Source organism: Puma concolor, chromosome B4 (genome assembly GCF_028749965.1).
Source record: "Puma concolor isolate L17-30 chromosome B4, mPumCon1.1.hap2, whole genome shotgun sequence".
NCBI lineage: Eukaryota > Metazoa > Chordata > Mammalia > Carnivora > Felidae > Puma > Puma concolor.
The window spans coordinates 18,308,477-18,335,211 of record NC_141673.1 but is presented as its reverse complement, the minus strand read 5'-3'; the positions used below and the strand labels follow the sequence as shown (position 1 = coordinate 18,335,211).

Genomic DNA, 26,735 nt, shown 5'->3' with positions numbered 1-26,735 from the left:
ACAAAAGCCACTAGCTGGTAGCAGCCACCTGTACAGTACATGGTGACAGCAGATGCTGTGACAACCAGAGTAGAAAATTTCACAAACTTAGGTCTGCAAACAGAACAACATAAATGGTTTTTACACTTTTGGTGAAAACACCTCATTAAGGTGTGAGGTTGCTGGAGACTTAAATCCAAAACCGAATGTGATAGGGAAGCAGCTCCTTCATCTGACAACCTGAGAGTCCTGGTCTGGCCTTTGGGTCACGGGGCCGAGGTTCAATCACACGACAGGCCTCCCCACCTCCCCTCACCCTCTCAGGCAGCACTTTTAGACCAACATTAGATAAAGAATCAAAGCAGAATGAGCCCCGGGCAGCCAACACCTCCTCCAAGAGGGCGGAGGAAGGACTGAATTCAATATGGCTGTGGCCTCTGCAGCCCCAAGGGAGGATCCTGTCCCCTCTGCACGCTGCCCCCCCAATCAGGCTGGCCCTTGCTCAGAGGCCAGAGCCCGGGCAGTGACTGTTCCTCCCAGTAAACAGTGTCCGCACACACGGCATCCTTCTAAGGCAGGCACGACCGTCCACGGGTCTCTGTCCGACGACTGTTCCCGGAGATGCCCACCCGCCAAACTTCGCAGACGGCAGGCGGGCCCGCCTCACCAATAAACATTCTGACACTGAGTGCTGGCACATTCCCGGTTACCAGTGAGAGCCGGGCTGTAGGAGCCCTCGCCGTGGTTCAGAGCCCAGCCTCTATGCTGTCCCAGGAGCCACGCCGTGCTGCCAGCATGACCGACCTCGGGGCCACCAGCTGCCTAAATGGACGAGTCAAGCCGGCCGGGAAGACGGATGGGAAGGAAGAGCTCCTTCAAGCCCGGCCTTCGGAGGCAAGGGCAGGAGGTGGGAGGAAGGTCGCTGCTGCCTCAAGCAGATGTCACATGTCCCTCACGAAGGGCGGACACCGCTAGTTCCGGGACGAAGGGGGCACATTCCTACCTGGAAGCTAGGAAAGGACGGCTGCCTCGGGTCGGCCCTGGGAAAGGTGTGTGGCCCACGCAGGGTGCAGGCAGGTGGCAGACTCGCATTCGAAGCAGGCCCCTCTTACCTCATCTCCTTTCTTTCCTTTTTCCACTCCTGCAAAACCAGCTGTGACTCAGCATCTCTGTGAACCTGCAGGACGGGACACAAGCTAATTACCGAGGATGCTGTGGCCGCAAAGAAGCTCAGTAGGTTATGAGAGGTTTTTAATGGGCAGCTTCCCTTGGAAGAATTTCACTCCCTGAAGGCAGACACACAGGCGCTTGCGTGAAGTAACACATTTTCAGCTTCGCAGTTGCAGTCCTGCTTTCTTCACCAGAACAAAAGTTTCTAAGCAACATTAGAAACGTGGTTTGACAAATCAAGATGGAACGTTATGAGCCCATTAAATAAGGCCCCTATTAAACTGGAGCTACTGAAGTATTGTGAAGGCCATAAAATATGTGTGCATGTTATGTGTGTGCCATGTATCTGCTACACATATGTATCGCATATATAAACATACTTAATAGACACCACCTATTACATATATTACATGTAGGTATAAACATATAAATGGCAGTTAAGTGGAAATCATTTCAGCAGGTCTAACAGCACATCGCTAATTGCAAGCGTGTCAAAGTATGTGCATATATTTGGAAACTAACATGGAAGTTTTTCTTCAATCTGTGCAAAGAAAATACGGTTATAAATGGTTTTAATGTTTTTCCTGAATATTATATGATCTTTTAACGCGTTCAAGAGAGGGATGCCTGGGTGGCTCAGTTGGTTAAGCATCCGACTCTTGATTTCAGCTCAGGTCATGTTCTCAAAATTCGTGAGTTCAAGCCCTGCATCAGGCTCTGTGCTGACAGTACGGAGCCTGCTTGGGATTCCATCTCCCTCTCTCTCTCCCCCTCCTCCACTAGTACTCTCACTCACTCTCTCTCTCAAAACAAAAAGATAAACTTAAAAAAAACAAAGGGTTCAAGAGAAAATAAATACTCGTTTTGTAAAAGACAAGAAGGTAGAGTACCTCAACCAGACGGAAAACACAGAATTTTCTGGTTGGGCTGAAATGTGAGCAAAAGGCAAAAAAGAAAAGCGACAACTGCCCACAACCTCACAAATGGAATCTCACAAGTCTCTCTCCGAGGCTCTTGGGGCTAAACACAAACACGCGTGCCAGGGTCAGAAGTGCGCGTGATGGCAGGGGACAGGTGGGGCTCCCTGCGATCCATGGTCCCAGGGGCAGCCCTGGAACCCGGAAGAAAATACCAAACAAGCAAACCATCTGCTGCTCACGAGGGAGCCAAGACTCTGTTGATAGCATCTGCCCAGCTCAACAGCCTAACAGTCACCGGCTAAGGCAACTCCGCCATTCACACAAAACCCATGTTCACTGAGCCTGTAATGTGGATATTTTCCCCAACACCACTGCCTATACCACCAGGAAGCAGCTACCACTGGATGGCCACTGGCCGGCTGTGCGTTACTGGGGCACCGGAAGACGGGTCCAACGCTTCTGGGGGTGGTGATACGGGTTCTGTGAACATAGTTTTCACATTTTAATCAAGAAATTACTATAGGGGCACCTGGGTGGCTCAGTCGGTTAAGCGTCTCTTGGTTTTGGCTCAGGTCACGATCTCACAGTTCGTGGGTTAGAGACCCATGTCGGGCACTGTACTAACCGCGCAGAGCCTGCTTGGGATTCTCTCTCTCCCTCTCTGTCTGCCCCTCCCCTGCTCGTGCTCTCTCTCTCTCTCTCAAAATAAATACATAAACGTGAAAATAAAATTTTTTAATAATAAAAAAACATTACTCACTATAGAATCCAGGCTCTACACGGTACATGACTAGATCAGAAAAGGTGAAATGTGTGGGGAACCGCAACACATTTTTATACACACGTACACACAAACGCGTACGTACACGTATGTATTCAGCACCTACTATGTGCCCAGCACTGTGCTACATACGTGCTGAAGATACGACAGAGGACAAGACAGAGACCCCGGTGGGGGTCACGCCTCGGTAAAATGACAAAACAAAGTGACAGCACAGAGAGTGAGGAGTCAATCTGAAAGGGAACCCCCACCCCCACCTTTGCCCACACACCCATCTCGGCCCCTAAACTAGCACCTACGTCCTTGCCTACACAGGAGGGTCCCTTACTCCGCCCATTCAGGCAGGAGGGGAGAACTCTCTGGTGAGGGGATTACCGAACTTAACCTACCCACACTCTCTTTTTCGACACTAGCTGCCACAGGGCATGTGAATTCTCTCCACTGTTGCCCTGCAGGTGGGCCCCCATCCCAGGGCAGCCCTGCAGACTTGAAATCAATCTAGAGACTACGTCTGCTGCACCAGTCCTCCCACCCAGTGTGAGCAGGGTACTGCGACCTCGCCAGCCCAACGGCCTCTACCAGAGGAGGACAAATCCGGCCCACCACCACTTTTTTCTATCGGCTTCTGAGCTTAAGAAAAAGTTCCTTTCTAAATGGTTGGGGATGTGAGGAATCAAAAGAAGAACAACGTTATCGTGCATGAAAATGATATGAAATTCAAATCTCAGCGCCCACCAATGCCACAGGGACACCACCACAGGCGTTGCCCGTGGCTGCTTCTGTGCCGTAAGCACAACTGAGTAGCTGTGACAGAATGCTTGGCCCACACAGCCCACCATACTGACTGACCTGGCCCTTTGCGGAAGTCTGCCGCCCCCTCAGCTAAACGTGGTCGTGACGTGATAACCTGGGAAGACTCTGTACCACCGTCGGCCAGCACCGCTGCCATGAACCCACCATCCCGGGCTGCGCTTCAAGGCTAGTTAACAAAACCCTCTTTATTCCTTACGGCCACTTTCTTAAAACCAACATCATACTCTTGTATTTAATTCATCAGACTTGGCTCCGAATGACACACTCTGCTGGCTCCACGAACAAGAAAAGGAAACCCGGCCTCAGACGACAAATTTTTCTCTTCAGGAAATAGTCCAAATAATGTGCTACGTCTCTGAAAATAACCCCCACGGGGGAGTTTCCAGAAACATGTGACACAGGATCACTGGAATAATTTAGCTTTTCAGGTGAACATGGGGGCAGCAGGCAGGGTGGAAAGGGAACAGGAAGAACAGTGAGAAATGACATTCATTTGGATTTTTTTTTTTTAATTACCTGCCGTATTTCTCTATATCCCAGTGAGTGTAACCAGACAGAAAGCTGTCAAAAGTGCCAGGGTCTGAGGCGACAGTTTGAGGTTAAGACTCTAGAGCCAGACTGCCTGAGGCTATGTCCCAGCAACCCCCCCCACCACCCCTTCACCAAGTTATTTTCTCCTCTGTGCCTTGGCTTCTTCATCTATAAAATGGGGGTGTTAGTGCCTACTTCAAAGAGTGCTTTTGAGAAAGAAACGAACATAAAGCCCTTAGCATCTAGAACACCGTCTAGAACATGGTATCTAGAACATGGTATCTAGAACATGGTATCTAGAACATAGTGTCTAGAACACAGTTCTAGAACGTGGTTTCTAGAACATTCCTATATAGCTTGGTTCTGCTGTTCACTAACTTTGGAATTCAGGATAAGTTACTTATCTTTCAGCCTCAAATTCCCCTCCTATAAAATGGGGTCGGCAATGTGAATGGTAATTCCCTTTTCTTCCTCCCTCAACCTTATACCTTATATGTTTCTAAGGTCACGGAATATTTTCAGCACTTCCATTCTCTAAAACACACATTCCTTAGTGGTGCCTGCGTGGCTCAGTTGGTTAAGCATCCGACTTCAGCTCAGGTCATGATCTTGCGGTTTGAGTTCAAGCCCCATGTCGGGCTGTGTGCTGACAGCTCAGAGCCTGGAGCCTGTTTCAGATTCTGTGTCTCCATCTCTCTGCCCCTCCCCTACTTATATTCTCTCTCTCTTTCTCTCTCTCTCAAAAATAAACATTTAAAAAAAATTTAAATACACATGCCTTAATCATCAAACTTTTTATATAGGTCAGAGAGCAGAAAACAAAACAATTGCCCTCAAAGCTAAAATGTAGTGACACTACCCATGTGCAGATCGTGTCTGTGTGTCCGCCCAGCTGCCACCATCACAGAGGGACTGCGCCTGAGGTAAAGAGTCTTTGCCACACCTGAGACCTCTAAACCAAAGAGCAGGGAAGCACGTTCACGTCGTGCTCAAAGGCATGGACTTGAGCATCACACAAGCCTGAGTTCAAGTTCTTGCTCTGCCATCTTACGACCTCAGATGTGTTGCCCTAACCTGTCAAACACCCAGTGTCCTTACTCTAAAGTGGAAAAAGCAGACCCACCCGCACAGGGCAGCTGGGGTGTTAATGAATAATGTGTGTAGAGCAAGCACTCAGCACGACGTCTGACAGACGAAACGTAAACTATTATTACTGTGTGACCTATGCACAGACTTGAAGCCACATTAACCCAGAATCGATGGCTTTTATTTTTGGAAAAGCATCTCAGGGACAAGCATAGCACGGGAAACAGAACGAGTCCTCACCACAGACGAGCCAAGAACAGGTGGAGCCAGAGCACAACGGAAACAAGGCCCGGGACGTGCGAGGACACACGCTCTGGACTCTGTGCGCCCTGGAGCCACTGGCCCTCGTGGCTCCTCCTGAGCTCACCACCAGCTGCCGCCACACCGGCTGCCAGCTGGCTGGCGAGGCGGTTCCCTGACCGTTTCCACAGTGGGCTGGCAGGCTGCGGGCAACAGGCCGTGGCCAGAGGCTGCAGGTGCGTCAGCCAGGAGAGCGGGCACCCACGCTCCTTGTCCTAAGAGAGTCAGCACGCGTGCCGAGACGGCTGCGGGATAAGCTGGCTGAACCAAGCGGGAAGCGAGGCGTGTCAGGAGACTGGGAGTGGGTCCCCAGCAGCAGGTCAGAAAACCGCCGAAAACAACATTCCTCACTAACTGTCCAAACCTGGCTATATAGCTTACATGCAAAAGCAAAAAATGCAATATACAAATGCTTGCAAAATACAAGCAAAAAATGGCCACTGAACTCCAGCCAGCCAGCCAATTGTAGGTATTATCTTCAAAACCAAACGGAGGCAGCATGCGGGGACCTTAACTTTTGCTTTGAGACTCTCTCCAGTCAGCTGTGGTGCCTAGCCTGATGTATTCATTCCACAGGACCCTTCATGTTACAGATGGGGAAACTGAGGCCCAGAACTGAGAAGTCCACAGCAGGCTAAAGGCAGAAACAGGACTAGACCCAAACATTAGCAGAAATTCTCGAATCCCACAATCCCATGGGACCTCTCCCAACAGAACTTTAGTGGGGAAGTGAGGACACTTGGATTTCCACTGAAGGAGGACTCTACAGAGACACCTGTGTTTACATGGCCCCATAAAGCTCTTTCTCCAAATGAATGTGTAAGGCATTTTTAAAGTTCTCTTTAGGGAAATTGGCAAAACTCTCTTAGGGGCAAAACAACCCAGGAGTTATTCTTCAGGGTGACTTACACCTCATGTAACCATGAATAAATATCTGAAATAACTCTGATTTATGGACTAACTTCAGACTTACGGAAAAAGTAGGAGAGAAAAGAAAAAAAAAATCCCAAACCTGCATCTGCTCCAATAACCCGGTCAGGGTCTGCAGCCAAGTCATGGTTTGAATGTACTGCTCCGTGTTCATGATTTTGAGCTCAGATCTTAACTCCGGGATAATCGCACCTGTTCGCCAGCCATGCTTCAGGGTCAAATCCTAATCGCAAAGATCACAAAAAAGTCAACTCATCTCAACGGAATTTAAACCGTTTCATTACCTTTCCCAGATGCAACAGGTGTTCACTGATAACCAAAACCAAGTCAGCCCCAGGCTCTGACCATTACACCCAAAGAAAGTTTCTGTTTTGGGAATAACTGCTGTGAATCACAGCCCCTGCAGAGACACAGGGTCTCCGATCATTAACTGTGGTCTGTAAAACAACAATTAGGTCAGGGGCAGAATGAGGCTCAACCGAAATGCTGACTGTTGAATTCATCCACAGACCACTGGGGATCACCCACTGTGTGTCAGGCCTTGTGGGTTAGGGGGAATCCTAGAATCTCAGACTCGGAATGATCCTACAACACACACATACGTGGTCAAATTTTTCATTCCAAATACAGTAATCTCATGATTTGACACTAAGCCAGAATATCTGACGTCAGCCATATCCTGGAAGATCTTAGATCTACAATCAACCATACTAAATGGTCATTCATTCCCTCATTTGGCAAATATGTATCCAATCCTCACAACTGCTAGGCCCTATTCTAGACACTGAGGATAAAACAATGACAAAAACAGACAAAACCCTGTCCTCATGGGAAATACAGACAAAAAATTAGCAAGTAATACATAAAAGCAGGTGGTGATAAAGACAATGATCAAAAATTAAGCAGAATAAGAAGGAAGAAAGTTACCATGGTATATATACAAAGTGGTTAGGAATACCAAGCCAATAAAGGGACCTTTGAGCAGAGATCCCAAGGAAAGGAGAAAAAGTATGCAAATATGTGGGAGGAGAAAAATTCAAGCTGGGGTGGAGGGGGACAGCAAGTGCAAAGGCCCTGGGGCAGGAACATGCTGGGGGTGGGGGTAGAGGTAGAACTGTTAAGGAATGGCAAGGCAGGGAACCTAAGGCAGAGTAGGAGAGAGGGCTGAGGTAGGTCATGCCTTCAGAGAGGTAGGCTGGAGGACAGATCAAGCAGGGCCTTGTAGGAAACAGGAGGAAATCAGGCTTTTACTCTGAAGAAGAGGAAAGCTTTGAGGTTTTAGGGAGTAAAGTGGTATCAGGTTTACAATTTTAAAAGTTCGCTGGCTATTCACCTACAGCTAGAATCCCCACTCTGTAAGTCCTAACGATGACCAGCCTCTTCACCTACTGAATTTCCTTAAACCTTTCAATGTTTCTCCTTCTCCTCGAATACATGGAAACCTATGGCACCTTTGTTTTTTGTTTTTTAATTTTTTTTAATGTTTATTTTTGAGAGAAAGAGATAAGACTATGAGTGGGGAAGGGGCAGAGAGAGAGAGGGAGACACAGAATCTGAAGCAGCCTCCAGGCTCTGAGCTGTCAGCACAAAGCCTGACGTGGGACTCGAACCCACGAACCTCGAGATCATGACCCGAGCCGAAGTCGGACGCTGAACCGACTGAGCCACCCAGGTGCCCCTGGCACAACCTTTTAAATATTGCCAACGGTGGCAAACTCTTGAAGGTAGCTTTTACTTCTGAAAATAGGTAAAAAGTCATCTGGAACATTCCTAAGACTAAAGCACACGATAATACATTAATAATAATAAAACTAATTTTCTTCTGTGCCTCAACCTGGTACTCAAATCTATCCCAAAAGGGGCACCCAAATGTGTTTTGAAAACGAGCAGCAACGTTAGAAGTACCTACATTCACAAGGTGACTCCCTTGAAGGGTAATGTTCATTGCCCACATAATTTCTGACATTTTTTACGTAATGAATTGATCTCATCACTTTATAACAGCGGTTTTCAAACTCTGGCATGAGATCCAGCTATATGCTGTCTCCAAGAGACTCATTTTTTAAAAAAATTTTTTAACTTTAATTATTTTGAAAGAGAGCCTGCATGCATGCGATCAAGCATGAATGGGAAAGGGGCAGAGAGAGAGGGAGACACAGAATCCCAAGCAGGCTCTGTTCTGTCAGCACAGAGGCCAATGCAGGGCTTGAACCCACAAACCATGAGATCAAGACCTGAACTGAAATCAAGAGTCAGATGCTTAACTGGCTGAGTCACCCAGGCACTCCATATTTTTTTTAAATGATCATATTTTTAAGTAATCTCCATACGCAACATGGGGTTCAGACCTACAACCCTGAGATCAAGAGTCGCAGAGCCCACTAAGCCAGACAGGCGTCCCTCCAAGAGACTCATTTTAGACCTAAGGACACACATAGGTTGGAAGTGAAAAGATTAAAAAGACCTACCAGGCAGACGCAGAACATGCCACCCAACAAAAGCAGAATGCACATTTTTCTCATAGTGCACATGAAACAGCCTCCAGGACAGACCTTGTGTTAGACCCTACAACAAGTCGTAATACATTTTGAAATCACACAAAGCATCTTTTTTGATCACACAGAATGAAGCTAGAAACCAACAACAGAAGGAAAAACATAGAAGTTCACCCTCTGAAACAACCAATGAGTCAAAGAAGAAATCACAAGGGAAATGAGAAAATATCTTATGACAAATGTAAATGCAAATGCACACACGACACACCAAAACTTATGTGATGCAGCAAGTGCAGTGCTAAGAGGGAAATTCATAGCCATACAAATTTACATTGGAAAAAAAGAAAGGTCTCTCAAATTAACAACCAAACTTGACACCATAAGAACTAGAAAAAGAACAAACTGAACTGAAAGCTAGCAGAACCAAGGAAATAAAAAGATTATAGCAAAGATTAAAACAGGGGGGGAAAAGGGGGCACCTGACTGGCTCAGTTGGTTAAGTGTCTGACTTCAGCTCAGGTCATGATCTCACTACTCATGAGTTCGAGCCCCACATCGGCTTCTGTGCTGACAGCTCAGAGCCTGGAGCCTACTTCAGATTCCATGTCTCCTTTTCTCTCTGCCCCTACTCTGCATGCACTAAACATTTAAAAAAAATTTTTTGGGGGGCACCTGGGTGGCTCAGTCAGTTAAGCGTCCGACTTCAGCTCAGGTCACAATCTCACGGTCCATGAGTTTGAGCCCCGCGTCGGGCTCTGGGCTGATGGCTCAGAGCCTGGAGCCTGCTTCTGATTCTGTGTCTCCGTCTCTCTCTGACCCTCCCTGTCTCATGTTCTGTCTCTCTCTGTCTCAAAAATAAACTTAAAAAATAAATAAATAAATAAATAAATAAATAAATAAATAAATAAACATTAAAAACAATTTTTTTTAACAGGAAAAAAAAAAAGGAAAAAGAATAGAAAGACAATATAAAAAAAATAAATAAATAAACCAAACCAAGAGTTGGTTCTTCAAAAAGATCAACAAAATTGACAAACTTATCTTGACTAAAAACAAACAAAAACCAGAAGACTCAAATTACTAAAATCAACAATTTAAGCAGTTACTACCAACTCTAGAGAAATAAGAACAATTGTAAAAGCTGTAAACTTAGTATAGAACGACTTGAATAACCTAGTGGAAATGGACAAATTTCCAGAAGCAAACAAGCTACCAAGACTGAATCATGAAGAAATAGGAAATCTGAAAAGACCTCTTGACTAGTAAGGAGACTGATCCGTAATCAAAACCCTTCCAACAATGAAAAGCCCAAGACCAGACAGACAGTTTCACTGGTGAATTCTACCAAACATTTAAAAAGGGATTAACACCAGTCCTTCTAAAACGCTTCTAAAAACTGAAGAGGAAGGAACACATCCTAACTTATTCTGAGGTCAACATTACCCTGATATCAAACTTTAGCATGAAAAGCTAGACACAGACAGCTGAGCCCCACCAGAGTTTCTGACTCGGTAGGTCTGACGTGAGGCCTGAGAAATTGCATTTCCAACAAGTTCCCATGTGATGCTGATGTCACAGGGACCACGCCTGAGGAAACCATTGCCTTGTGAGTGCCTCTCAGAAGGCTAAGACCTGTACGTGTGTGTCCCTTCACAGGGCCACGTACCCGCACTCCTCAAGGGCAGCACAGAGTTATCTCATCAAGGCCCAAAGACACTGGTTCTCAAGAGGCCATGTCACTTGGCCAAACCTTCTGGTAGTACGGACACCCTGACAGCAGCACTCTATATTTCTGTGTCACTAATAAGCACTTCTGTATGCAGTCCCTGATTTAACTCTGCTCACAAATAAGGACGTGGGGGCTTGGAGGACTTGTGCAAGCTCATCCAGCTAAAAACAGCAGAGCGGGGGGGTGAAAACCTGTCTTGCAGTTCTGAGCCCATGATTCCTTCCGCCAGACCTCAGCCCGGTGGACAGACTCGATTATGCAGGGTGCGTGCTGAAATGGCCTGGGACGAGGGTCTCTGCACACAAGCGCTGGAATCACCCCCCCACCCCCTCCTCCACCAGCAGGCAGTCTGAAGTCTGAGTCCACAGACCTCGTACAATAGCATGTGTGCTCTGAAAATGCCTCCCAGGGGGGCCCACCGTGCAGCCCGTTACAGCTCACTGCTCCGAAGACAGGCGTCAGACGCAAGAGGGACACAAACACGAGACCACAGTCATGTGGGTCAAAATGCTCAGAAATACCAATCAGAGTTTGATCGCCAGCCACGACCCTGCTCTGGTGACTCGGAGGACACTGAGCATCACTCAGACTTTGCAAAACGTGCATGGTGCAACTAGCCCGGGCCCACTTAACAAACAGAAATCCCCTGCACCAGGAGCGGGGCACAGAAGGAAATGTGACTGATTCAGCCTCATTCTAATTACAGATTAAATCATAATTCAAGTCCTGAGACACCACTCTAGTCATTCCAATGGGCATGAAAAGCCTCACTTTCTTATAATAGCTGTTTCCTGGAAATGCCAGTTTTTGGAATTGTAGGAGCTCCAACTGAGTTTACAGACTCTTCTGTTGCACATGGATGCTTCTGATATTTAATAAAAAAAAAAAAAAAAAGAATGCTTACATTTATTTCTTACCATTATTTAAGTGGATTTTTCTGATAAATTCTGAGTGAACTGCTAATTTCTCTACCATTAAAAAAAAATGATTTTTATAACTATGATCCATTCTATTCTACAAAAAAATGAGACATAAAAAAAATAGGTGACCTGAAAGCATAAAAGTGTTTTAAACAAAAGAGAAATTCCTTAGTAAGTGGGACTAACACATCTGTCCCCCAACAAAGAAATGGAAAAAAAGGACTCACCGCCAGGTCACTGTATATGTGGTCACCAAAATACAACACTTTGGATCCTCTCCACCCAGTAAGCTTCAAAAATTCGTATAAATTGCCCTGCAAGAATAGAAAAACAGAGATATTTTAAAAAAGAAAAGAAAAACATAGATATCATGTGAGATAGAAACCTGTGTCACCTGTTCAACCCGTAGCCCCAAGTATCTTTTTTATTTGCTTTTATAATTTATTTAAAGTATCAAAATATAAAAACACCTTTGTGTGAAATCTCTCAGACCTTTGTTCTAAGTCAAATGTATGTTCAAAAAATGATCCGTGTTGCATATACCTCTTTGTAACGATCTTTTTACACTGAACACTCTGTGACCATGTCAGTAAGTATTAATCTACCATTTCAGTAGCTGAGAAGTATTGTGATTCCTTTTACCAATTCCCTCATGTTGGACACTTGTTACCTATTTTGTAAGTCATGATAAACATTCTTGTAGCAAATTTTTAGCTACATGTTAATAATTTTCTTGGTCTAACTTCCTAGAATTGGAATGGCTGTATCCAAGCAAATCTTCCACGGCAAGAAAATACACTTACCGGCAAACCCGGCCTTGTGTTATAGACCCACCAGAAACGTATCAGGGTTTGTTTGTGGTTTTTTAACCACAACTATGTGGTAGTACTATTCTATAATTTCATGTGTTTTATAAATATTACAGAAATAAAAAGTTTTAAAGGATGAGATGAAGCAAACTCAGTAACACAATCAGGGTCAGCAATTCAATCATTTGTTCAAACATTTGAGAGCTTTACTGATACCAAAATATATGAAAACTACATAAAACACAGCTCATCAGGAAACCATTACTAATTTAGGTGAGTCCTACACCATGTGACTCAATGCTTCTTGAAGTGAAAAACCCAAGGTTTACTATTAGCATCTTAAATTGTACAGACTATGAAAGTAATGCTTTAAATTTTGTTTTTAAAGACTGCTCAATTCTGAGTTAATCTGGATACAGCACACTGAAAATACATTGACTTAAGTTTAAATTTTGCTTTAAGTTTAAAGCATCAATTCAAGCCGAACTCTCAGAACTACACCTGGCACACGGTAAGACTCAACAAATGTTGGCTGTTAGCATTTTATAAGTGACCACAAAGCAAAGGAACAAAAAGGAAAAATCGGTTATGAGGTACCTGCTTGTAAATCTGGCCTTTCTGCAACTTGTGGATCTTATCCCAGAGTAAGACACCTTTCTCGTTCACCTTTCGGAAAGGTCTAACAACAGAAACAGGAAACATGATCTGTGGGAATCCGCTTATGAAACATGACACAGTTACTCACTGGGAAGAGAAAGGGGCTGCACAGACCTCGAAAAGCCTGGGCACCCAAACTCCACCTCCACACTCCCTGGTTCAGTGCCCTCATCCAGGGCAGACCCCGGTATCCAAACGTATTTACAGAGGAAAGAACTCCAGGGTCAAATAAATTTTCAAAACACGAGGCACTACTTATGGCTGTCTTAACAAGTCATCCATGACTCTGAAAAGCCCACCCAGTACAGAAACTTTCTTTAACCCAGATTTCCTAAATGCATTTGATCACACAGAAAATCTGCTTCGCAAAAACACGCTTCTGGAAATGCTGCCTCAGTACGTGTGTCGAGCTTGGCACTTGAAATTCAGCCACTCTACATAAAAAACAAATCTGAGGATGAGGCATATCATTTTATGATGCAAAATGGGAATAAGAATAAAGCCTTCAGGGAGCTCCCCTCTACTTAGATGGGATGAAGCCTGATTCATGAATCGATCAATAAAGCCAATTATATCTTTAAAGTTAAAAAGAAAAAAGAATGTATGCAGGGTCTATTTGCCTTTTTTTTTATTTTGTTTTTAATGTTTATTTTTGACAGAGAGTGAGACAGAGTGTGGGGAGGCGGGGGGGGGGGGGGGAGGGCCAGAAAGAGGGAGACACAGAATCTGAAGCAGGCTCCAGGCTCTGAGCTGACAGCACAGAGCCCAACACAGGGCTTGAACCACAAACCGTGAGAACACGATCTGAGCCGAAGTCGGACGCCCAACCAACTGAGCCACCCAGGCACCCCTGTTTGCCTTTTTTTAAGGTAACATTTATTTGGCTTGTTTTTCTGATTAGAAAAACATTGAAACTGAATGCAAAAAATCTGGAAAATGCAGAATACGATGAGGAAGAGGAAAATGGCCTATAATCCCAGTGCCCGGCTATAAACACCTAACATTTCAGTAGGTGTCTTTCAATCTATAAAGATAACATTTGTTACCCTTCTCTTTTTTATGAATATAAATGAGGATCACCATATATCCTAATTGGTATCTTTTTCTCCTCTAATACTGTGAGCAATTTCCCATGTGATTACATATTTTTCGTATGTTGTATTTTATGATCATAAAACATGCATGCTGCTTTTTTTCCCAAATACATCATTTCTCATGGCTGTATAATATCTCCTCCTATGGATGTTCCTTCAGGTTGTCTCTGACCATCATTATAAATAAAATGGGAGGAACAGAGGTGTTGCAGGCGTGCAGAACAAAGGCAAAATAAATGGGTGCGGGGGGGGGGGTGGGCAGGGAGAGCTGTGCTGCCCACCCCCCCCCCCCCAGGAAATAGTCTTAAGACAGCACTCTGCCACTGTGTATAAGTATAACAAGGAGAGGGTGTCCTTGGTGAAGGGGGAGATGAGGCCCTTGTCCTGATCACACCCTGGGATCTAATAAGAAAGTTCGGGAGAGCGTTTTCTCAGTGAGAAAGCAGCCAGCCAACGTATAGCTGTTTTTGATCAACACTCTTAAGTTTTTCCTTCATTCCCTTGAATTCTCAGTCTCTGCACATGGCTCTTGGATCTGCCTCTTCCTTCAGGAGTCACTATGACACTTGGAAAATGGGAATTTAGTGTCCCAAGAGGAATTTAATCCATTCAACATGAACTATGGAGCACTGCATTATGATACGTTAAATCACCTGGCAGAGAGGGAAAGACTGCCTGGTTACCAATCGTGGAACAGAAAAATGTGGGTTAAAGTGCTTCTTTATACAAAGTGCAGATTATTCTTATAACCCCAGTGCAGTAACTGTCAACACTATTGATATCTGGGGGGACGACTCTTGGTGAAGAGATCGGTTCCGCTCATTAAAGGCATTTCAGGATTCCTGATCCGCACCTATTAATGCCAAGAGCACACCGGAGTCACTGTCAGAACCCACGACTTCCCACCCCTCTGTTTCCCATGACAGGAACACACCACATAAGCCTTGGTAGAGAGGTACTCCACTTGACACAGAACTTCTGCAGAGTTCTGCAGAATCCAACTGGAATTTTAAATGCACCACTTAGAGCTGTACGGAGAAAAATACCCACCAGGCAGTTTTGCTGTTGCTGCTGTCTTGTTACGCTTCACAATGTACCTGCATCAAGAAGTCTAACTTAGGATGTTAACACTACGTATGGCTTTTCACTGCTGTCAGTAGTTGTTGTTTTTTTTTTAAGTTTCTTTTTTATGTTTTTATTTTATTTTTGAGAGAGACAGACAGAGCACAGGTAGGAGAGGGGCATAGAGCGAGAGGGAGACACAGAATCTGAGGCAGGCTCCAGACTCTGAGCTGTCAGCACAGATCCCGATGCAGGGCTTGAACTCACAAACTGGGAGATCATGACCTGAGCTGAAGTCGGACACTTAACCAACTGAGCCACCCAGATGCCCCTCAGTAGTTTTCTTAAAGCCTGACTCGTAGGACTCAGGTTGAAGTGAGAACAGTCTCAAGCTGTTGGCCATGCACTAATCTCACCCTCTATGCAATTACTTGCTAGAAGGATTAAAAATCAAAAGCTATAATGTCAGATGCTTCTGATTTTTTCCAGTTAGATTCTACCAAGTCGCACTACGTAAGTATTCACGGCAGCAAAGGACTAAAATCTACCTCTCCCGGAAAGACACTCACCTCCGCTTATCGTTAAAGAAGTTTGGCTTCTCAGCCTGAACGATGACCACATCAAACAGGTCCCTCCAGTCTTTTCCGACAATATACCTCATCCCTTTGTCCCTGGAATGACACGTCAGCCAGGTGAGTCTCACAAGAGAGGGATTAACCACTTTTGCAACTTTTTCTTTCCAATTTCCAACTGTTCAGATAAGTGGGAATACAAGGCGTGAGCTGGAGCCAGCAAGGTCACCCACAACAACTTACACAAAACTACTGGGGCTGTTGGTGATGAGAAACATCTTCTTGCCATGATCAGCCAGTTTGGCCAGCACTGCTCGGGTCTGCTCGGCGTAGCAGATGTACTTTTCTGCGAGCAAGAGAAGAGTACACACGGACTCAGTGTGAAGTCCGTCAGGCTGCAGGTGGTTACCAAAAGGGGCCCAGGGGCCCGGCACTGTCCAGGACACCGGGGGCAGAAAAGTCTTAAGGCAGGGTGGCCCCACCAGTACCGGGTCCATCGGGGACCATGCCCCTGCCTCCTGCCTGGGTCTGAGTGAAAACACAAAGTGCCTGCAGCCGCCCGCTCCCCTGTTTTTGAGTCACTGTTACGCCAAGTTCTGAGACAAAGGGGAGGGAGACATCTGAACCGCGAGGAAGCCAGGTCCGCACGCTGCACTCGGAAGGGCCCTACGGCCCCTGCTCGGCCCCGGGAATGAAGGCAAAATGCCTGCGCCGTGGCCTGGCAGGGGGAAGGCTGTCTTCACCATGAGGCTACATACCGATATCTGCTTCGATTGCTCGGTACATGATTCCTTTGATGTGCACGTCTCGAATTGAATCCTGTCCAAAGAGAGGTTTTTAGTGAGTGAAACCATAAGTGAGGTCGCCTGAGTAACAGGACAAGCAAGACGGCATTCGGGACGATGTCCGCCTTTAGAAGCCTGGTGATGCAAGCACCAAATGAAATCAAAATTCTGGCCCATCTGGCACAGGCGGCCCCTCGGGGGGGGGAAACTTAGGTTTCCATGGCGACAGTGGCAGGTTCCAATGCAGTTGTCAAAAGGGCCCCTGGGAGGAGGTAACTTGTGCGAACAACTCTGAACAAAGCCCACGTGATACATGGCAACGTCTATGCAGGATCACGCAGAAACGGTCCCAGGGCATCTGCGGAAAGGGAATCCTTGCTGTTTCCTCTCTGCACCCCTCCCTGGACCCCAAGGGCAGGTTCCATCATCTAGAGAAAGAGGGCGAGGCCAATGGCAGGACCTTCAGTTCAGTGAGGTGGGGGATCGTCTGGGAGATGGTAACCCAGCCAGTAAACACCATCAAGAGGAGGCCGCTCACCGCCCCCACGCGCCCCAGGGTGTGGCAGCCTGATGGCCTGCAGCTATCAGAGCACAGCCCTCCTCTCAGGGGGCACTAAGCAGGTCTGCTACCTAGGCGGCACGCCTGGAGGCACATGGACACTTACTGGAGGGTGTGGCCGGGGACTGGGCTGCAGGCAAAACGGGGCCATAAGCCTTAGAAAACCGGTAGACTTCTGTCAAAAGTGAGCACCTCTGGACTATAAACTCAACCCCAATCACCTTTTAGCACAGGCTTGTTCAACTTCACATCAACAGAAGGCAGGGGTTAAGAGCAAGCCGGAGCCAAACTTACCTGGCCTGAAATCTAGGCTCTACCACTTACGAGCTGTGTGACTTTGGGCAAGTTACTCAACCTCTCTGTGCCTCAATTTAACTGTAGAATGAGGGTAAAAATAGTACCTACCTCCAGGCATTATTGTGAGGATTTAATTACTTAATATGCATAAAGCACTCAGAAAAACAGTGCCTGGAATATATGTAAGTGTTCGCTGTTGGTGCATAAACATCTCTCCTCATGCCTGCAAAGGGTTATATAACTGAAAGTGATTCTTGTTCTTTTTTTTCACAAGTGATTCTTAAAGTATTTCAGGGCACCAAAAGGAGAACAGAAACTAAATATTTAACATTAGTTCAAATAATACCAGACTAACATTGAGAAGCTAGACTTCATCCTTCATCTTCCTAAAACCCGTAATTTTAGCCAAAATTTAAAATCAGTCCTAAGCATGTAGGCATAAAAGCATTATAGTACATAAGTACAGATCTTTTAACTATAAGTACTTAGGGGTACCTGGGTAGCTCAGTCAATTAAGAATCCAACTCCAGACTTTGGCTCAGGTCATGATCTCACTGTTCATGAGATCCAGCCCTGCATCGGGCTCTGTGCTGCTTGGGATTTTCTCTCTCCCTCTCTCTCTGCCCCTCCCCTGCTCGATCTCGCTCTCTCAGATAAACATGAAAAAAAAATTTAATACACAAAAATACTACATATATGAATATATATGCATATATTTACTATATATATTTGAAATAATATTATTAAGTAATACATGAACATGTTTTTAAGTACTGAACAAAGTTCAGACAGCTTAAAGAATACATATAAACACACGTTTGTGAATATAAATGAAAATATATAAATGTGAAGTTACATAAATGATGTGCATTTGTATGTGTGTAAGTTTCATAGCTGTCTATAAACCTCCCCCACTGGGTTTCTGCACAGCTTTTGCAGGGCCTGGGAAGGCCTCCATGGAACCTCTGGGAACAAGAGGGCTGCAGCCTTGGTGTGACGTCACCCTCTCCACAGGCAGGCGCAGGGCTGAGCTGGGTCGCAGGGGTGAGGTGGGCCGGCTGGACCTCAGCCACCACCAGCCCCTCTGACCAGATGCATGGGCCCTGGCTTTTGGTCGGAAAGAATTAGAAATCCAGATAACAGTATGAGTACCCTCTTCTTTTAACATGAAATTAGACTGATTTCCAAGTGTTCTGGTGTAACATCTTTCTTAACAATTTTCAAGGTAAAACCGTAAATAAAAGAGATCCCAGACGAAGGACTGTTTCAAACACCTAGCCAAAGGAGGCTAATGATTCTGTCCCTTTGCTAAAATGCCTGGAGAGTCGTGGCATCACCGCCTCTCACCTTGACGTCTTTGTACAGATGGACAGGCTCATAGTCAATGTTGTTCTTGAGAAAGTACTCGTTGACACAGGACAGGAGCGACATCTCTGGCAGGGAGAAGATGTCCATGAACTGCTTCATGGTGTTTCCGTGAGAACTCTGCAAGCAGGGAGGAGAACTTCAGAAGCTGAGACTTATCTGGGGGAGGTCTTCAACATCTGGATCCCTCTCCCCAAGAAAAAGATAATTCTAACAATAACAAAGCAGAAGCCTTCACCTTTTCTTCTCATTCCCACCACAGCCGACATCCTACTCTAAGCGTAACTGGGAAATCCAAGGAAATGCCCTGATCTCCCCCCCCAAAAGTCTAACCAAGGTCACACTCCTGTGACAACTCTGTCTAACTTCCAGCTCACTCTACCCCACCAAACCCAGAGGAAAGTCAGCAAGTCGATTATGGCCTGGGGAATGGCATTAAAAGCCACGTAACTCTCCTGAATGTGAGCACCTCCGTGCAGCCATATGTGAGCCTGAAAAAGAGCCTTTCTCTGAGTGCCTGCGATTTGTAGCCCTAAGTTTACCAGCTGACCAGGCATCTTCCAGTGCATTTTGACAATGTAAACAAAAGCCCACCTAACAAGACTGGAGCAAAAGCTCAGAGACAGAAGTCAGAGAAGCAGAGGCTTCCCTGTGGCACAGGGTGACCTGTTATCTTGGATCTCAGGGCAGGTGACCTCTACTACGCGGACTTCATCAGAAAGTGGGGACACACTGGGAGGAAGGGTGACAGACAGGGATGGGTGCACGGAAAGTGTAGAGAGCCTCTAGCAGGTAGGGAGGAAAGGGCTAAGAAAGGGCAATCTTGAAGGACCTAGGAGAAACACCAACATACGAGCCTCTCTCAAATCCAGGGTCTCTCAAAACGTCCCAAATGCCCTTGTCAGTTCCGCAGGAGCACACAGAGACCCCAAATCTACCAGGCCGTGTTTCGAGAAGGAAACGGATAGGCTGCCTTAAACGAATAATCTCTCATTACCTTTCCATAAAAGTCACTCATCTGTTCCAAAGGCACGTGGGACCCCTCGTACATTTCAATGACTTCTTCATCAGGGACAACGCTGAGGCCTCTGGAAAAATCACGGGCAGTGCAGTTAGACTCACGTAGCAAGAACAGCGATTTTCAGACCTCTGGCAACTGCTGGGATTTTCAGCTGAGGTGCCAGACACCGCGGTCACGAGGAGGTGAGATATGCCGCCGGTAAGCGCTACAAATCACAGGCGAGAAGCTGCTACCATTACTAACAGCAGGCTGTTGGAATAAGGACAGAAAAATAATACGTCCTAGATGCCAGATGTGAATTCCACACACTCATTCACTTACTTCTCAGCAATCCTAGGAGGGGAGCACTATCATCCTCCCATTTCCCAGCAGACGCAACTGAGGCCCCAATAGGTCACATATCTTAGGCAAGGTCACCGAAGTAAGAAGTGGTGGGTCAGGACCGGACCCCAGGCTTCCTGGCTCTCAGGCCCAAGCTCCTCAACCTCTACGTCGTGCTGCCTCTCTCAACATAGCACAAGGCCTTCCTTTGCCTTGGGGTGGGTCTTTGTTTCCATTTTTATGTTTTTACTACATTAGGGAGAGACAGGCTAGCTTTGTCTGTATCATCCTCCTGACCTCTGATGCTCTAACCTAAGGTCAGTGCTGAGGAGGGAAAAGCCAGGCATGAGGCTCGGGCGGACTAAAAACCCCATGACACAAGGCAGGAAGCCCAGATGTCACCTCCGAGAGGGATGACCCCAGATGCTATGTGACAGCAAAGGCCAGTTTCCTCATCTACAAAAAGCCAGAGTGACATCTGCCATGTGCCTGCCTCCAGGAGCCGCAGCAGAATCTGTGAACCAATCCAGCCCCTCCACAAAGGGAAGGGTGACTTTTGGAGTCCGAGTGACCTGGGTTTCACCCTGCCTCGGCCACCGGCGCTGGGAGCAGGTGCTGTCACTGGGGATTTCACGTTCTCCTATTTCCCCACCTGGCACTGACTGCTCCAGCGTGTTGTGAAGAAAAATGTCTGTTCCCCAGCCGTGTCTCTCGGGAAGGTGCTTGAGAAACAGACACCAGTGGTGAGGAGACCACAGAATGAATGGTGGGAAGTCTCCGCGGTGCCACATGGGAGTATCCATGATGCAACAAGAGTCTTAGTTACTAATATGAACAGGCTGCTTATCACATAAAATCACCTGGCCAACAACACATACAAGCTGTAATTGATGGCTGACATGCAGCTGTGATGGGAATCTAATTTCAGCCTTTTCCCTTTGTTCTCCACCCTCATAGAACTTTCAAAAATACCCAAGGAGATGCATTAATATTTTGCCCCCGATCTTGGTTAACTTGATACATTGCACTTTATCATTCACCAGATCAGTCTGGACAATGACCTTGGGGCAGAGCTCCTGCTAAAGTATCAGCGCTCAGGCGTGCACACGCCTAAGGCTCTAACACTTAGAAAGAAACTATAAAAAGTGGAAGAACTCTGCTGGGGGAGTCATCCTTCTGCCCCCAAACTAGGCACTACCCTAAGACACACTCACAGGCACAGAACCTCACAAGCTGCATCTTTAAGGCCCAAGTAACCAAAGGTCAGCTCAAAAGCGGGGAGAAAGCCAGCTGCAGCCAGCTGAATTCCGCGACAGGCTGGTGGGGAGGGAGGAGGTTTGGGGGACCGCCTGCACCTAGATGTAACCTCAACCAGCGCTAGGATCAAAAGAGAAACTATTTGGGTGGCGGGGGGGGGTGCCTGGGTGGCTCAGTCAGTAAAGAGTCTGACTCTTGATTTCAGCTCATGATCTCACGGTTCGTGGGTTCGAGCCCAGCATCGGGCTCTGAGCTGACCGCGCAGGGCCTGCTTAGGATTCTGTCTCCCTCTCTCTCTTCCCCTTTTCCACTCACTCTGACTCCCTCTCTCAAAATAAACGAACTTAAAAAAAAAAAAAATTCAAACTACTTACACAGCCCTGTGTGACTGCGAGAAACAGAAAGGTTAGGAGTGCAAATCTGACCGAGTCTGTCCGGGGTTCAAATCCCAGCTTCCTTAATTAGTAGGGCTATCACCTGGACAAGCAATTTAACCTCTTTGGGTCTCACTGCCATTTTCAAAATGGGGAACAATGATAGCGCCTCCCTCCTGGCCATAACTGAGAAGACAGAAGAGTATACAGAGGTGCTAGCAAATGTGCCTGTGATGAGAGCAAATGCAGCTTTCACAAGGTCCCCATGAAGAACTTAAATCATGGGTACAAAATGGGACTGTGGGGACAGCCAGTCTGCCTCCTCCTCTGCGCCGTGGCATCCGCTCCCACAGCCCACAACACAAAAGTCGAACTGATGTGGGAGCCGGGGACCCGCAGCAGGTCTCAGAAACGGGTGAGGCTGAGGAGGGGGCACTCTGCCCAGCCGTGGGCTCATTCTTACCCCTTTTAAGGGAAAAGGAAGGGCATTCGCGTGCTTCTGCTGCCCTGAGCATGCTCTGGTCTACACGACGAGTCACCCTGAGGCAGGCAGTGGAGTTATGCCAATCTTACAGAGGAGGATACCAAGGCTTTGGGATGGCCAAGAACTTGCTCAAGGCCACACACATGTCAGCAGTGGGGCTGGGGTCCACGCTCAGGAAGTGTGACCCCAGAGCCCCCTCGGCCCACCACATCCCCTCGGCACTGCGGCCACAGCGACCGTCCCAGGACCTAAACCTGGACACTCCTTCTCCTCCAAACGCCTTGGCGGGGGTCTCGCTCTGCCCCATACTCCCTGACATGGTGGACAACTTGCCTACAGAAGAAGAAACAAGACAATCAGGAGCCACGGGACGGCATCGTCCAAGAAGAGGAAGGAAAGACCAGGTCAGGCTGAGAGGGCAGGGTGAGACCTCCCCGCAAGTCCGCCCTGAAGGAAGGACGGGTGAGATTTCAAGAAGCAGCGAGGGAGGAAAACCGTACCGTGGGAGAAGGCCAGCATGAACAGGTGGCGAGCAGCAAGAAAGAACTCAGAGGAAAGGAACACATGCACCCTGTGCACTGCCTCACGCACTCCGAGACCGGCTGTATCTGTTGGCAAGAGAGTCCCCTTCTCCTGTTGACCTGGGGCGGGGCGGGGGGGGGGGTGGGGGGGTTGGGGGCTGGGTGCATCACACAGAGGGGTCTGCCTGGAGCAAAGCCAGAGGGAGAGAGCCAAAAGATGGAAAGAGTTGTGAGAGGTCAGTTTGGCCCCTGGAGCCAGCCACGCCTACAACAAGCCCAGACCACAGGCCCTGGGTCTGAATCCTACTTCTGTGCGGCCTTGGGCAAGTTACTTAAGACCTCTGTGGTAATACTAGTACAAGCGTCACAAGGTTATTCTGAGGATCAAACGAGTTAACTGAAATAAAGCCCTTGTGACGGTGTCTGTGCCGTAGCAAGACGTCAGGTTTGCTGGTGGCTGTGTATTATCACCAGTACTATTATTCTCATCAACATCGCCATCTCTTCTCCCCTCTGAAACACCATTAAAACGATAATAAAAGAATAAACTACTCCAAAAGTCAAGGGAAGTGAGAGCAAAAACATCAGCAGACAAGACATTTCAGTATGTTCACCGGAAGACACAAAGCAAGTGCCTGACACAGCAAGTGGAGAACAGAGGCCCACAAGGGACACCAACGAGAGGAACCGAATAACCGCCACAGCCCCCCAGAGAGGCTCAGCCCTGTGAGGCACTGGGGAGCTCCTGGGGGATGTGCTCCAGCAAAACGAGGGAGTAAACCAGAGAGAGGAAGGGACGGGAACCAGGGAATGGGGACAGAGGCCAACGCAAGCTCCAGGATGAGCAATCAGAGAAGGGTAGTCAATTAAAAAAAAAAAAAAAAAAAAAAAGTAAGTGATAGATTATCTAAAACATTTGAACTGTTGGGAAATAAACACACGGATGATATCTGTGATGGGGCATTTAGAAAAAACCAGGGACACCTCTACGGAAAACGAAGCAAATAAAAAATGATGTGGTTATGAAATCTAAGAAAAGGCACACGCTGTACAAGGAAGAAAGCAGTGACGGTGCACGACCTGGTGTTAAGAAGGAAATAAGACTGAAGAGTCACGATGCAAACAATGACCAACACTGGAGGAACAAGCAGACATGGACCGTCACGAGGCTCTCGAAACGAGACTGCAGAAGCCGTGTGTGTGTGCACGCCAAGTCCTGTCCCGTGGCAGAGATGATGTCCAGAGTTAATAAATTAGGAAACAGAAATATGAAAAATAAGCACATTACTGGAAGAAAAATGCAAACAAAAAAAAAAAATCAAGAGTGTAAAGGGGTTGGAGGGCAAGGGGGGGGACACAGGACTGCTGCCCACCACAACACTTTCAGCACTGATTCTGTGAACATATTTAACTTGGATAAAAAAAATGTTAACTTTAATAAAGAGTTTGTGGGGTGCCTGGGTGGCTCAGTTGGTTAAGCATCTGACTTTGGCTCAGGTCATGATCTCACAGTTCATGAGTTCAAACCCCGTGTTGGGGTCTGTGCTGACAGCTCAGAGCCTGGAGCCTGCTTCCGATTCTGTGTCTCCTTCTCTCTCTACCCCTCCCCCGCTCTCACTCACTCGATCTCTGTCTCAAAAATAAATGAACATTAAAAAAAATTATAAAAAAATAAAAAGTTTGTGAAAGAAGAATCTAAGATATGCACACCTCTGTTTTTAAGGTACAACAACGACACTCCTAAATCCTCCCCAAATTCAAGAATTAGAAAAGGCAAAATCCTTCATGTTCAGTTTCAAAGATTTCAGCCTGAACTAAGTACTTCTATTAATTCTAATAAATGGGGGGCAAGGAGGGGGGAATGTCTTAATATCCAAACTACTCAACTGCCATGGTGGGAACCAGAACCCGCTGCCTAATCCCAGCACCCCTCCCCACCCAAACCTGTATCCCAGAACCCTCACTCAGCTGGCAGACAGACACCTCTGGAGAGCCCTCCTCCCGCAGAGTCCCCCAGAGTGCCCCTTCATAGTCTCAGCACACGTCCATCATCGCCTTCGTCACTACGGACTGCAGTCACTGGCTTATTTATGTGGCTTCCAACCTACACTCCCAGCTCCTTGGAGAGCTCCAGACCTGGCATGACAGTAGGTGCCAATCAATGTTCCTGAAGGAATGAGTGAATAAATCACAAATACGCACACAGAAACCCTCTGCATCACTAAGCGGTCAGTGGGTCTTGAAACCCAAAACCACTTGGTTACTTTGGGTGAATTAAATTTACCTCCTCTTACTCTTACCTGTAGACGGTTCCCAACTGGATGTAATGAAAAGCATCTATCTTCATCAAAACCGCCTTCAAAAACATAAACACATGCACAGGTGAGTAGCACAGAACAGACAGCATGTTTATGAGGACTGTGGGTTATAAATCGTGTCAACAGCAGGCTGACATGACAAGGAAGTACCCTGTATGTATCTGACACGGACCTTGCTTGCTGATTAAAGCACCGTGCAACCTGCCAAGGAAATGACTGCAAAATCTGCAAAACAATATGACAACTGGCTCTTCCTTCTAGAAATAAACAGTATCTTCCAAATGGCTAATGCATTCACTCATTTTTTCCAACACATAGTCTCCTGAAAAAGACTTTATCTAAAGATGTTTTTTAAATCATTCAGTTCTGCAGCCCCAAAGAATATAATTGAAAATCACGTTCTGTGTTCAGCAAAGAAAAGCACCAAGAGTACACGTTCTTCCCAAATACCATCAAACTGTAAAAGAACGTGAGGGTGAAACCTACCCGCTGCACATCGTAGTGAAGTCCACGGATGGCAAAATTTGGGTCATATTCATACTTCCTGATTTCCGCTGGATACTAAGAAAAAAAGAAAGGAACCATTTTTCAGCAAACAACGTACTGAGTTCAAGACACGGATCACATCCGGTCCCTGTACAAAAGCTGAGGTGGCTGATGTACTTTGGTGGGAAGACGGGGTCAGGACGGAGCACAGCTTGGCCCTCTGTTCTCAGACCAAGTTCCTCTTGGCCACAGTGCCCTCCCTCCACCCACTCCCGTCTACTGCCCAGACACAGGTAAGGCCTCACCCCTGCCCCAGCTTCTCTCGTCGTAACTCCCTCTGCCCATCCCATCCCTCTGCCTTGGGACTCCTATTTCCCTAAGACCCCGGAGACACATCTGCTTCTACCTCCAAGACTTCACTTCCTCCTACTGTATTTAAGGCTGCTGATGAATAGTCCCCTCTGTTGGAAGCACAACTTCTCCCAACACGTTATCAACCATCCATTCAGCTCACATGTGAGCACCTCAGTGTATGAGCCCCCTGCATGGCCTCACTACCAGGTTTCATGAAGCAACCCAAGCAGAAAACTTTTCAAAGGGGGGCAGGGGCCCTCCATACAGCGTTCATTGCTTTCCTCATCTGGACTGTCAGCCGCTGCTCACCCTTCAGGGGCTGGAAAGACCTCACCGTTATCAGGTGCGGTCTCCCACCCACTCGGGCCAAGAGGGCCCCTCCCTCAGCGTGTGGTACCCAGTTCCCGCTCGAACACTGTGACTCAGAACACGCGTTGACTTCTAGAGGCAGCTAGGTTCCCCTGGCATTTCCTATTCTTAAACCATTCTTCGAAATCTGCAAAAATCCCAGCTCCGTTCTTATCTACTGGACTAGGCATCCAAGTCCTTCTCTCCCTCCCCAAATCCAGCTACCCCAAGGGGAGCACCAATGTACCGAGCGCGGTATCTGCTGCTACTGCACACGGGCCCTACCATTCCCATTTTACAGATGGGGCACCAGGGCACTGAATGAAACAATGTGGCCTGGCCACACAGCTGGGATGCGGTGGGGCGGGGAGTCAGGCCTGGGCCTTTTTGCCTGCTC

The 26,735-nt window shown here is 47.0% G+C and overlaps 1 protein-coding gene across 2 annotated transcripts in view; it reads right to left on the bottom strand.

Annotated features, from left to right (window-relative positions):
• The window catches only part of NT5DC3 (5'-nucleotidase domain containing 3), an 87,974-nt gene that overhangs the window by 31,631 nt on the left and 29,608 nt on the right, over positions 1-26,735 (bottom strand). For both annotated transcript variants that reach the window (XM_086712506.1, XM_086712505.1), the window contains exons 3-13: positions 25,637-25,711; positions 25,133-25,188; positions 19,852-19,942; positions 18,837-18,974; positions 16,607-16,667; positions 16,092-16,194; positions 15,846-15,947; positions 13,061-13,142; positions 11,882-11,968; positions 6,593-6,733; positions 1,092-1,156 (exon numbers count right to left, since the gene is read on the bottom strand). In XM_086712506.1, the coding sequence (XP_086568632.1) occupies positions 1,092-1,156; positions 6,593-6,733; positions 11,882-11,968; positions 13,061-13,142; positions 15,846-15,947; positions 16,092-16,194; positions 16,607-16,667; positions 18,837-18,974; positions 19,852-19,942; positions 25,133-25,188; positions 25,637-25,711 (1,001 nt within the window). The remainder of the gene's footprint in view (positions 1-1,091; positions 1,157-6,592; positions 6,734-11,881; positions 11,969-13,060; positions 13,143-15,845; positions 15,948-16,091; positions 16,195-16,606; positions 16,668-18,836; positions 18,975-19,851; positions 19,943-25,132; positions 25,189-25,636; positions 25,712-26,735) is intronic.